The 12,500-nt window shown below is 34.3% G+C and overlaps 2 protein-coding genes across 6 annotated transcripts in view; one reads left to right on the top strand and one right to left on the bottom strand.

Moving 5' to 3' along the window:
- The window catches only part of LOC145265618 (lipopolysaccharide-induced tumor necrosis factor-alpha factor homolog), a 224,042-nt gene that overhangs the window by 49,036 nt on the left and 162,506 nt on the right, over nt 1–12,500 (top strand). Inside the window, exon 2 of one of the 3 annotated variants that reach the window (XM_080121650.1) lies at nt 6,796–6,909. In XM_080121650.1, coding sequence (XP_079977776.1) covers nt 6,845–6,909 — 65 coding nt within the window. In that variant the 5' untranslated portion in view covers nt 6,796–6,844. Of the gene's footprint in view, nt 1–6,795; nt 6,910–12,500 lie in introns of those variants that run through there. The other 2 variants (XM_080121649.1, XM_080121648.1) reach the window with 2 other exon arrangements.
- Nucleotides 1–12,500, bottom strand: part of LOC145265617 (syntaxin-7-like) — a 45,301-nt gene that overhangs the window by 21,496 nt on the left and 11,305 nt on the right. For 2 of the 3 annotated variants that reach the window (XM_080121645.1, XM_080121646.1), the window contains exon 2: nt 3,737–3,890. In XM_080121645.1, coding sequence (XP_079977771.1) covers nt 3,737–3,860 — 124 coding nt within the window. In that variant the 5' untranslated portion in view covers nt 3,861–3,890. The remainder of the gene's footprint in view (nt 1–3,736; nt 3,891–12,500) is intronic. The other variant, XM_080121647.1, reaches the window with a different exon arrangement.

The following is a 12,500-nucleotide window of genomic DNA, read 5'->3' on the forward strand; positions in this document are numbered from 1 at the left end:
ATAATTATAACACTGAGGCAAGATTAAACCTGCTCTGAAATTTTTATGGTGATCTACTCCGTTGCATGACTTTTCCTAACACGATATGAATAGGCAAGAGTTATTATGACCAGTTGAGGAGCTGACATGGTCTCTGGTAACCCATTACTTTTGTATTTTCTATTTTCATAGTTATATGCTTCCCGGTTAACTATAACATGGTAATCTTCAAGTTTAATATGAATAAATTCCTATTGAGTCATCCGTTTAGATAATCTAGCCTTACCCAAGTTCCGCCATGACTGAACTTCTTGTCTCGCAATCCACCTAACACCTTATTCTTGAGTGGTCTTCGGACCTTGATAATTGGTGATCCTCAAAGCAAAATGAAAATTCCAGAACAGTCCATTTGTCTGCTTCCCGGCTGACGTATAACATGATCATCTTCAAGTCTAATATGAATAAATTCCTATAGAGTCACTCATTTAGATAATCTAGCCCTACCCAAATTTCACCGTGAATCATCTTGTGTCACCATCTACCTAACACTTAACCCTTATTCTTGAGTGGCTTCCAGGCCTTGATAAGTGTTAATCCTCCAAGTAAAAAGAAAAAAAAAAGCTACTTCTCTGTTGTCTCATTTTATCTTATGAATATTTTAATTTTTTATAAATGAATACACTATGAATAGTAGTGGTAATAGTGTCGTTATGATTAATCCTGAAGCAGTCTCTGGCAAGCCATCATTTCTGTACTTTCTGCATGTGTGTGTGTATATATATATATATATATATATTATTGGTGGTCAAGGTCTGGTGTGGATGTATGTTAAAAGCACATAGATGTCTTAGCATCATACTGTGCTTCTCCCAGACAAATCAACCCCACGTGCATGTCGTGACCACTGCCACGCAGACGGGGCTTTGATGAACGGTGAGTGTCATGTGCCGGATAACTGGACCTCCACTGCCTTGTGGGCCAAGGTTCTTTTAACCAAGGGCTAAGGGTGAGGTAACCCTGACAGAAACCTTCAAAGGAGCTTAGGCCCTGTCAGCTGCGGCATACATAACCTACTGGTGTGTGGAGTATGCTCTGGTGCCTAACAACCTAAGTCCCAGTCAATCAAAGTCAGATCAAATGGCATGGTGGGTGGAGAGGGCTCCTGTAAGCCGTGGTAAAGGCAACCTCTCTAGAAAAACCCTGTTATAAAACCTGTGGCGATTGCTGCTTCCAATGAAGTTGACTGGCTCTTTTTGGTTAAATGTGGCAGTTGTTCAGAGAGTGGGATTGTCTCAGTGCAAAGTCTTTCCTCACTATAAAAAGCTTCAAGCACAGGCATTACATGATATGCAATGGAATACACACTTTTGCATTTAGTGTGTATCTCGATAACAAAAAGGCTGGCTGTAGCCTAAAATGGCAAACGAACATTCAATGAGGACTGATGCAAGGATGGGCGTCAATGGCAATGAGGGCTCTGGAACTTCCAGGGTCTGGTCTGGTAGGTGTTCGAGGCACCACAGCTTGGTCCCGGTCATCAGTGAATGTGCATGACTATAGAAAGTTCATAGAATTGACCGTCTGGAACATGCTGCTAGTTGCGCTCATGTTTGCGTCATTTGAGCCAGAGATATATTCAGTAATGGCAATACTCGAGAACGAGTTGCTACCATCATTATATATATATATATATATATAGTCATCTACATACAGTATTGTTCTGTTATACGACAACTCATCAGTGCGGCTAGACTAGCACCTTTCCTTAGCCAAAGATTGAACCTACAACCATCATGTTGATAGTCAGCAGTTCTACTCATCAGCCCATGGGATCAGTGCTCGCAAATGACCTCAACAAATGTCCATTTAAATAAACACTCGCCCACTGCTTTTACAGTGCTCAAACTGCTTGTTTATTTACAAACAAACAGCAAGTTTCACTTATATATATATATATATAAGTTATAAATTATTTTTAAAATATAATTATCCACTGACACGTGTTTCGTGATCTACAACTTATCAGAGTGGCTGAATCTAGCGAGATTCGAAATCGGGACCCCCATGGTAAGAAGCCTAAACCCTTACCTCTCGTCCACCTCACTGACTGTTCGGATATATCGCGATTTACGTATATGTTATTTGTTTTTGCGATACGTCTTGAATGAATTCAATCATTTACGAAAGTGCATTTTACCTAAATTTGAGTTGGGAATAATTTTCGCTTTAACCAATGGGGAGCGGCGTATATATTATTTTAAAAATATAATTATCCACTGATACATGTTTCGTCGTCTACGTTATAAAAATATATATGGCAATATATATATATATATATATATATATATATATATATTAATATATATATTTTAGTAGTATAATAAATACTTTTAATGTATACATACAATTCATTCATTCAAGTGATGTCCTGCCTGGTACAGGCATTAACGGCTATGACTCTTCATCTATCTCTCTCGAGGCATTCATGAATTCATTGTTGCTCATCATTTTTGATGTTGCTAAGGCATTAAGACTGTCAATGTTTGTTTTTTACTGTCATCCTCTGCTTCTTCTACCCATATTTTCATGCTTTCAAAGCATATATATCATTTGTAAACAATTGAAATTCCACAAATATATTTCAATCACATTCATATAATTTTATTTGATATATAATATGCCTTACACATGTTTTGTTGAATGGTATAGGTAGACGAAACAACTCATCAGAGACCCATATAAATCTGTAAGAGAATTTTTTTTTGGGGGGGGGGGACCAAAGGTTTCCTCTTTCACCTTTGGTTTAAAAAAAAAAAAAAAAAAAAAAAAAATCTCATTGATTTATATGGGTCTGATGAGACATTCGAGACATGTTTGGGACACAAGAGAGTAGGAATACACCTGCTACACATGTGGCCCGAAAGAAACTGGGAAAGACGTGTCCTAAACAGAATACCATGCGCTCGACATGGCAGAGTCTTGTTAAGCATATTGGAGTTTGAGAAGAGTTTTGAACAAGAGACGAGGTGTTATTCTGGAAGTACCTGTAAATAAATGTCTGTTGTTTCAATTGAAAAAAATGTGAGTTGAATTCTTTTCTTGTATTTGCTTCCTTGTGACTGTCTACATACAACGTGTGAGTGTTGACATGTAACAACTATGTTATAATACTTTTTTGTTTGACAGCTGATATGGAAATTTATATTTGGTTTCTCCAACTACTATTTTTATCTTAGGTGTTATTCTTACAATGTTTCATCCGATATAACCTCTAACCTTTTAATCTTTTAAGATGAGGAATGATAATTTTGGATTATTTGTATTAATTCTACTACAGTTCTTATCTTGGATGTTATTCTCACAGCACTCTGGCTGATGTAACCTCTGACCAAAAAAATTCTGAAACAAATTTATATTTATGTTAAAAAGAAAATGCTAATAATATTGGCAATGAGGAGGGGGGGATAAGGAAAAGGAAAAGAAAAACAAAAAAAAAATATAAAAATAATGAAAATAAAGATAAAATAAAACAGAAAATAAGATAAACTAAAAATAAACACTAAAAACTAAAATAAAATAAAAAAATTAAAAAAATAAAATAAAAATAAAATGAAAAAAAAAAATAAAAATAAAACATAAAATTAGATTAAAATCAAAAATAAGATAAAATAAAAACATAAAAATAAAAAGTAAATAAAAAATAGAAAGTAAAAAAAGAAAATAATGAAAAAAAAAGAAAAGAAAAAAAAAATAATACCTCCGTTGTCCATACCATTCGGCCGTGATGTTGCATCTGTATAATCACGATAATTCGGGTCATCTCGGTATTCCCGAATGGTGGAGCCATATTTACCCCCTGCACCTTTCAATCCAAAAGACATTGTAGACAGATAATGACTAAACAAGCAAAGCTGGAATAAAAGAAATGAAAAAAAAAGTTTATGAAATGCATCAAAATTCACACATTCATATTTAACATCAAAATGGCAACGTACATTTTTATCATACAAAACAAAAACTTTATGGCTTCGTATTGCATCGTATAGTGAAAAGCTGAGCATGCAAGGTCCCACTCCACGAGTGAAAAATTTACTTTCACTATGACTAATATTTGTGCAAATTTTCAAAAAATCTAGGGCGTGGTTATTGAAGAACATGCAAACAAATGAATGGACAAATGATTTTGGGGCAATTTTACCCCTATAATATCCCCTCCCCCCGAGTTATCTCGAAAAATCCATTCTGCCAAAAATTTACTTTTACCATGACTAATGTTTGTGCAAATTTAAAAAAAAAAAAAATCCAAGGCGTGGTTATTGAGAAAAGTACGAATAAACGATTTTGGGACAATTTTAACCGTATAATGGCCCCTAGGGGCACAACCAAAGTTATCATGGAAAATTTGTTCCGGCAAAAATTTACTTTCACCATGACTAATGTTTGCGCAAATATATATATATATATTTTTTTCTTTTTTAAATTCTAGGCGTGGTTATTGAGAAAAGTACGAACAAATGAACATACAAATAGGAGTGAATTATTAGGTCCAATCCCTCCTTTGTCGGGGGGGGGGGGGCAAAAAAAGGGGATCGACTGAAACAAGGAAAACAGACGAGGGATGAGACCTGTGGAAATGGAAATAATTTTTTTTTTTTTACCTACATTATTTCTTTTTACTATTACTTATATACTACCATTCTATTTTTAGAAAAATGTTTTACCTTCCTATTCACGCATGCTTTATTCATTCCAGTTATCCTTAATATATCTTAAAATATACTTCCTTCATTTCTTATCTAAATGCTGTTAAGCTAGCTTTCATCTATATTTTATACTAGCGAGGGGTACCCGGCGTTGCCTGGGTGTTTTTCGGGGTATGTGAAAAAAAAACAAAAAAAAACAGGTGCCCGTGAAAAAAAAAATACGAAGCCTTCACGACGCGCAGTTGGAAAATAGTAAAGTGTTAAAAAAAAAAAAAAAAAAACAGGTGCGTGTTTTTGATTGACGTGACAGCGATAGGTATTCAGCAGTAAGCATTTTGTGCGGGACAGTTTTGAATGAGGTGAATAAATCGGTTTGTTTGTTTTTAAAAACCCGCTCCGTTTATTAGGAGGAGCGAAATGAAAGCTACAGTCTGATGTGACGAAGTCGACATTGAACAAACGTTACTTAGCTCTCTTGAGACAACTGGCTTTCGGCCTGTGATTAGAGTCGAGTTTCGCTTTTTTTTTTATACCGAAAACCGAATGTAACGCATGCCGATGCGAGAAATGTTGAATAATTAACGTTTGAAAGTCAATAAAATTAAATAGACAGGCGAGGTCCGTGGATAACTCTGAGATATTACAATTTATAGATGATATAAAAAGTTTAAAGAAGTTGTGAACCGAGCAAGCGCTTCTCTGAAAGAAGCCTTTTGTGGACATCGAGGAAAAGCGTACATACATACATAATACATACATACATTTTCGCTTTTATATATATAGATAATAGATAATGTTGGCTCTTCTGTTGAGAAGCATTTAACTTTGAAATGCTATGGCCTAAAGAGGTTTTTCTCTCTTATTGATATAACAAAGTCATAACTTTTATTTCTCGTATTTTATATATATATATATATATATATATATATATATATCTTGCGGCTCAGCTCCTCACATAGTACCCCTACAATTTATATCCCAGAAATAGCCCCTACATCAAAGTGGCATTGTGCCTTCTTTTGGGTGAAAAATGTAATAAAAATTGCGCGCGCACACACACACACACACGCACACATATATTGGCAGCAAGCCATTATTTAGACACATCTAACATGACAAAGTTATTCCTTTTCTGATCTTTCTGGATAGCTTTTTTATTTGCCGAGCGGTCTTTTTAATTTCGGCAGGCATATTATATAGAATGGCGCCCGAAAGTTGTTGTTTAGCCATATTTTTTTCAAGTGCTTTCTATTGGTGGATTCGATTATCATCAGGAGCAATTGTTCTTTTCTTTTCCTTTGAGGCTAAAATAAAAATAATTCGCCGCCTGCACCCATCTTTATTATTTTTTATAAAAAAATAAAAACAAAAAAAAACAAAAACTAAAAGTACACCAAGCCTCAAAGGAAAAGAAAACAATTGCTCCTGACGATAATTGGATGCACCGATAGAAAGCGCTTGAGAAAAACGTGGCCGAACAACAACTTTTGGGCACCATTCTATATAATATGCCTGCCGAAATTAAGACTGCTCGGCAAATAGAAAAGCTATCCAGAAAGATCGGAAAAAGGTGTGTGTGTGTGTGTGTGTGTGTGTGTGTATACAGTTTTTCTTTGGTTTCACACAACGAAGATGCAAGACACTCAGCCGTTATAAGATATGCAAGAATACGGGAGATGTTAAGTCAATAAACGTCTAGTTTTGATTATATTGGTTTATTTGATTTAATTTTTTTTTTTTTTTTTTTACATAGGCATCACCACTTATCAAGGCCCAGGGGCCACTCGAGGATAAGTGTTAAAGAGTGTACAGTAGTCAATTGGACAATATAGTAATTGTCAGTAATGGAAATTCAAATGAAATTCAGATAATAGGGTCTCACATCAGCCAAGGAGTAAGGGGTTGATTCGCTGAATAAGAGGAAGGCTCCAAAATAATGATCTCTTTTAATCGGAATGAAATAACGCATAAGTGAAGACAACTGATAAACACAATTATATACAAGTTTAAGAGTTAAGCTGTTCCAAACCGCAATATCTTCCGGTTGTCTCACTTCAGAGCGAGTTTCTGCTATTATTCCAGTAGCAAATACAATTCTTCTTGTATTTAACAGAAATAAAAAACTTTCCACTGGAGGGACACATTACCACAGAAACGATTCCATGCAGACTACAACATGGTCAGCTTCAATTCCAATGTCAACAAATACTTGCCATAAGCCATTCTCGTAAGTAATCGAATTTTGTTCATTATTTTCAATCCTTGCATACTTTTCTATCATTCAACTGACAATCTTTTTTATTAATTCTTATCCTTAAGTGGTTTTTGGTCTTGATGTAAAAATGCACAAAACGCCATGTTTAGTGGATTACATAGTTGAAATGCACTAAACGCAAATAACAGGCTTAACTTAACTGAGAAGAGAAATCACCTACAAAATGAGAAATACATCTGGATTCGGGTTTGGCCAACCAGAATTTGATTTTTTTTCAATTGGAAAAGTTATTGTCTCAGTTAAAAAAAAAAAAAAAAAAAAAAAAAAAAAAAGTAAAAAGGGTTCATGTCCATTGAGATAAAACTGATCCATTATTTTCAGGTGAAAGTGAATGGCTGGGTGACCTACTATAATGGACTCTAATATCTATTTGCGTTAGGGTGATTAATCAGAATCGAAAAAAAAATCGGAACATTCTGTGGTATCAGAATTAGTATTGAAAAAAAAATTGCTGCATTTCTAAAGCAACCCCCCCCCCAAAAAAAAAAAACAACTAAAAACAAAAAACGATTCTTTTGATTGATTTGTTTATTTGTTCAAATCAATAAATATTTATTTTATTGTTAATACCAACAATGAAAAATTAAGTTTGTAAAACTTTGGGAAACTAATGCTATTGATTTTAATCTACAAGTAAAACTAAAGTCTATAGGTCGTTCATCCGCAAATATACTTTTACGTTTGCGAAAATATACACACGTAATATGTGGGGTGTTATGCTAGTCTGAATAAAAACAGCTTTATGACTAAATATTTAGAAATTTAAAAAGAATTGGAATCGGTAATCGTTTCGGAATAAAGAATTTGGAACAAATCGGTAATTGTATTGGAATCAGAAAAAATATTGGAATCATGCCATCACACATCTGTATATTTATTCCAGCAGAGTGGCAAGGGAGGTCAGCTAGGTTTGTGTGCTTCTTGGGACGAGATGGGCCATTGAGCTCTCAGCTGAAGGATTGTGTTCAGTTTTTGATTTGGTTAGGCTAACAGTTGTTTTATTTTATTTTATTTATTTATTTTTTTACTAAAAACATAATTTTAGTAAAAATAAAAGGGAAAACCCCAACTTAATGATACACTAAAAATTGTATTTAAAAAAAAGGGATTACTTCCCATGTTTCAATAATAAGTTGCCTTTTGTATTACTCGAACTACTGTTCCCATTTTCAGTGTTAATTGTACGTTTCATTCAATGGAACATTCGACCTTCTTTAAGCGCAGTAAAAAAAAAAAATCTTTTGTTGAAAATTATTTCAAAATAATAAAATTAAAAAAAAAAAAATTTCGAAACATCAATCAACTTAAATCAATTTTTTTCTTTTTTTTTTACATGGAAATCACCACTTATCAAGGCCCGAAGGCCACTCGGGGATAAGGCTTATTGCGTGTACAGTAATGAATGGGATAATATCTTAGTAATCGTTAGTAATGGAGATCTGATAAAGTGTCTTACTTAAGGGGGCGGTTTTTCAGGAATTTGTTTATGTTTAGACAATTTTATAAAAAAAAAAAAAAAAAAAAAAACTAGCAGAAGCGCCTGCCCCGCCTTTACTCGATTGTAAAATATGTTTTAATTTATGCAGATATCATATATATTACTAGCGGTGGGGGTGGGGAGCGGGAGAGGCGGCCAACTTTGCCCAAGCGTAAAATACACTTAAATATATTTTTATTCATCCAGATTTCGTATATATTATTAAAGAGCCGTGATTTCAAAAGTAAAAAAAAAAAAAAAAAAAAAAAAAAAAAAAAAAAAAAAAAAAGAGTATTTAGGTGCCGTCCGCTAGAATACAAATTGAAGCTGTAGCATTCAAAGCTGGTGACGTTACCACTGTACCAATGTGACATGCATATGAACTGATTAAAAATTAAAAATAAGTAAGATGAACGCACAAAATGTATAAAGTTTTAAAATTTTGACCCATTTTTGACCCCTTAAAAACTATATAGCTGGCTAGAGACCCATAAAAGAAAGGCCCGTAACAAATTTGAGGCCCCTAGCAAGCACCGCTCTGCAACTTTTCATTTTGGAAGAGATAGAGTTTGAAAATATAGGGACAGACCGACAGACAGACATATAGCCGTTTATATATTAGATTATAGCGTCAATTCTACATTGATCATTATATATTATTATATTGTACCCAATACATAGTAATTTCGAAAGTAAAAAAAAAAATGACTTCATTACCATCAGTAACAATCTAAACTGAAACACAGACTCATGAAGAATTCTTGGTAAAATTATTGCAAGCTCCAAGCAAGGACTCTCAGAGTTTTATAATTATTAAGATAGTCCTTGAACAACTTTAGCTGTGTATTCGTTTGGTTGTTTTATTCTAGGGCACATCCAACCATTTTCAGATTATTTAATGCTGAATACAGTAATTTTGGAAAAAAGTCTTATTTATTCTTCAAATTCTTTATATTTTTTAAAATATTTATTCATGGTGTTTGGTTTGGTTGTTTTGTAGAGGAAAATTTTTATTTTTGACTTTACAAAACATGATTAAGTTTTGCAAAGAGAAAAAAAAAATATAAAACAATAACATCAACGTTTGATTCATTTTAGGTCAGGAAGTCGATACCTTCAGACAGCCTGATCTGGTACCACCAAAATCTATGTAGTATTTGATACATTATTTGTTTAAGCGTTTTTTTTTGTTTTTTTTACATCATTTATTTTAAAAGTATGCATATACAAACACTTTCGAACACGTGATCATTTCAAGTTGAATGAGAAAGTCCCATGACCATTATTCAATAATGTGGGTCAAACTTATGAAGATTCGAACTGTAAGAGGCAAAAGCCAATCCCCAACAAAGGATCGCGTGTGATGTATAGAAAAGTCTTGAACGCCAAGTGTTTTTTTTTTTTTTTTTTTAAATTTTAATTCACATCGACGTATTCCTTACCTCCTTATTTTACTGATAAACTAATTTTTATTTTTTTAATTTTTTTTACATAGGAGTCACCACTTATCAAGGCCCAGAGACCACTCGAGGACAATGGTTAATGAGTTTACAGTAGTCAATAGGACAATATCGTAATCGTTAGCAGTGTGAATTTGGAAAAGTGGATGACTTAAGGGGAACGGCTCATCAAGAACTTGTTTACGTTGGACTTGGTTTGGTTGTTTTTGTTTTACGGCATATCAACCCTTTTCGGGTTATTTAATGCCGAATCCAAAGATTTTGAAGAAAAATATTTTTAATAGAATATATTTGTTGTTTTCACGTCGGTTTCTATTTAACCCATAGTTGGGACCCCTAACAGGTACTACCACTCCGGGTCAGAGTGGACCTGGGAGCAATGGTAATTAAAGGGTGGCTCCACACTCCCCAAAGCCCACAAGCTGGGGCCTCACCACTGGATATAGTTTAAGGTCATATCCAGGACCCCCATTGAGGGACTTTTACCCTCTGCAGGGGGGCAGTCGGCGTATTCTAATGCCCCACCGATAAGGCCTTACGTTGGACTTGAATACGACCATATTGTAGTCAGCTGGAAAGCAGGGAAACGGAAGAGAGTTCCACAGGTGTGCAGTTCTAAGAAAGCAGCTTTGTTCATGGAATCTACGTTTAGGTTTAGGCACGGATAAAGTGTGGGAGGGAGGGGGGAATTATGGACCGTTATAATCGTTATAAATGTAACGCCCATGCCGGCATGTGTTGGATGGCTTCCAAACTGACCTATTCCTTGTAAAATCATTATCTCTCAAAGCCAATTTTTATCACTCCTTTTTTTTTTTTTTTTTTTTTTTTTTTGGCTTTCGTTATGAGTCCACCATTTTGATTTCTTTCTAACTTGAAAGGTTTTACACTACTATTTTTAAATAAAAAAAAACACCTTAAAATAAGTTAAAACACACAAAAATCATGCGGTTAGAAAGAGGAGCAACCTATTTTGCCATTGGTAACTAACATTTATTTGTTGTCTATTTTTTCATCCCTTTTTTGTTTTGTCGGCTATTCTAATAAATACCTATTTTTATTTTTGTTTTTTTTAATCTCTTCAGTCTTTATCTCTCGGGTCCATTTTTACCGCTTCTTCCCACTTTTTTTTTTTTGCCTTCCCTTGAAAATTAAACTTGCTATCTGAATTGTTTGACATCTGCTAACACGAGAATTCTTATCCATTTTCTCAACACGTGACCATACCATCAGAGCCTCCTGTTCTGCACATATCTCCCTATACTATCCAGATTTTATCTTCCTCTAAGGTCATCAGATCTAAATCTGTCCGCCATTTTGATTTCTTTCTAACTTGAAAGGCCTTACACTACTTTTATTTTTAAATTAAAAAACACTTTAAAATAAGTTAAAACATACACAAAAAACTTATCCAGGTAGAAGGAGAAGCAATTTATCTTGCCTTTGGTAACATTTGTTGTATATTTATCCCCCCCTTTTTTTGTTTTGTCAGCTATTCTAATAAATACCCGTTTTTTTTGTTTTTTTTGTTATCTCTTAAATCCATTTTTATCACTTCCTCACTTTTTTGTCTTCTCTCGAAAACTAAACTTGTTATCTCAACTGTTCTACATCTACTAACATAAAAAAAAACAAACTCAACCATTCTCTCAATGTGACCATACCATCGAAGTCTCCTGTTCTGCACACATCTCCCTATACATCTTATATCATTTTTCTTTATGCAACGCATATCCTCAACCCTCACTGGTAAGATTCCACTTACATCATCACACTGTAACACTAAAACTCTGAGGACCATGAATGTTTGCAAATGAAGGTTTTAGATGGTGCCCGGGCCGGGGGGGGGGGTGAACCATCATCATCATCAGGTTAATGTCCCTTATATATTATTGACATGTGTTGGACAGCTTTTAAAAATTGATTTCCAAACAAATCTATCTCTGGCCAGGTCTTTATTTATCCCTCTTTCTCTCAAGTCTATTATTACATTGTCCAACATTTCCCTTGGCTTTAACCTGTGAACTGATCCTTCTACCTCAACTGTCTTCAAGTAAACAAGTTTTTGATGAGCCGTTCCATATAAGTTAAATTTACTGAAGTTAACAAATTTACCGAATTTCCATTACTAACTATATTGTCCAATGTCTAATTTCTACTGTATACTCTTTAACCCTAATCCTCGAGTGGCCTCTTGGTCTTGATAAATGGTGATACCTATGTAAAACAAAAAAAAAAAAAAAGGTCTCAATTAAAAGGAGAAATCGTTTTTTTAATTATAATTAGCCAGCATGGAAACCTGGCATTGCCCTGGTGAACATGAAGATCGGTTTGGACATAGCTGCTATACTAAGGATATTCAGCACCCCCCCCCCCACACAAAATAATAGACAACTTCCCCACCAGATATTTCGGCAGCCCACACGCAGACCCCCCCCCTCTAAAAAAAAAAAATAAAATAAAATAAAAATTTTTTTTTCTTCTCTCTCCAATCAAAATAGCAATGAGTGCCCATGTGACAAAAAAAAAAAAAAAAATTAGCCACGGTGGGCAGGCTCAAACCTAAAACGCGAAAGGGAAAAAAGTTACTGGCAAACGCTTTTGCC

This window comes from Euprymna scolopes, chromosome 40 (genome assembly GCF_053919585.1).
Source record: "Euprymna scolopes isolate OS-2025 chromosome 40, ASM5391958v1, whole genome shotgun sequence".
Taxonomy (NCBI): domain Eukaryota; kingdom Metazoa; phylum Mollusca; class Cephalopoda; order Sepiida; family Sepiolidae; genus Euprymna; species Euprymna scolopes.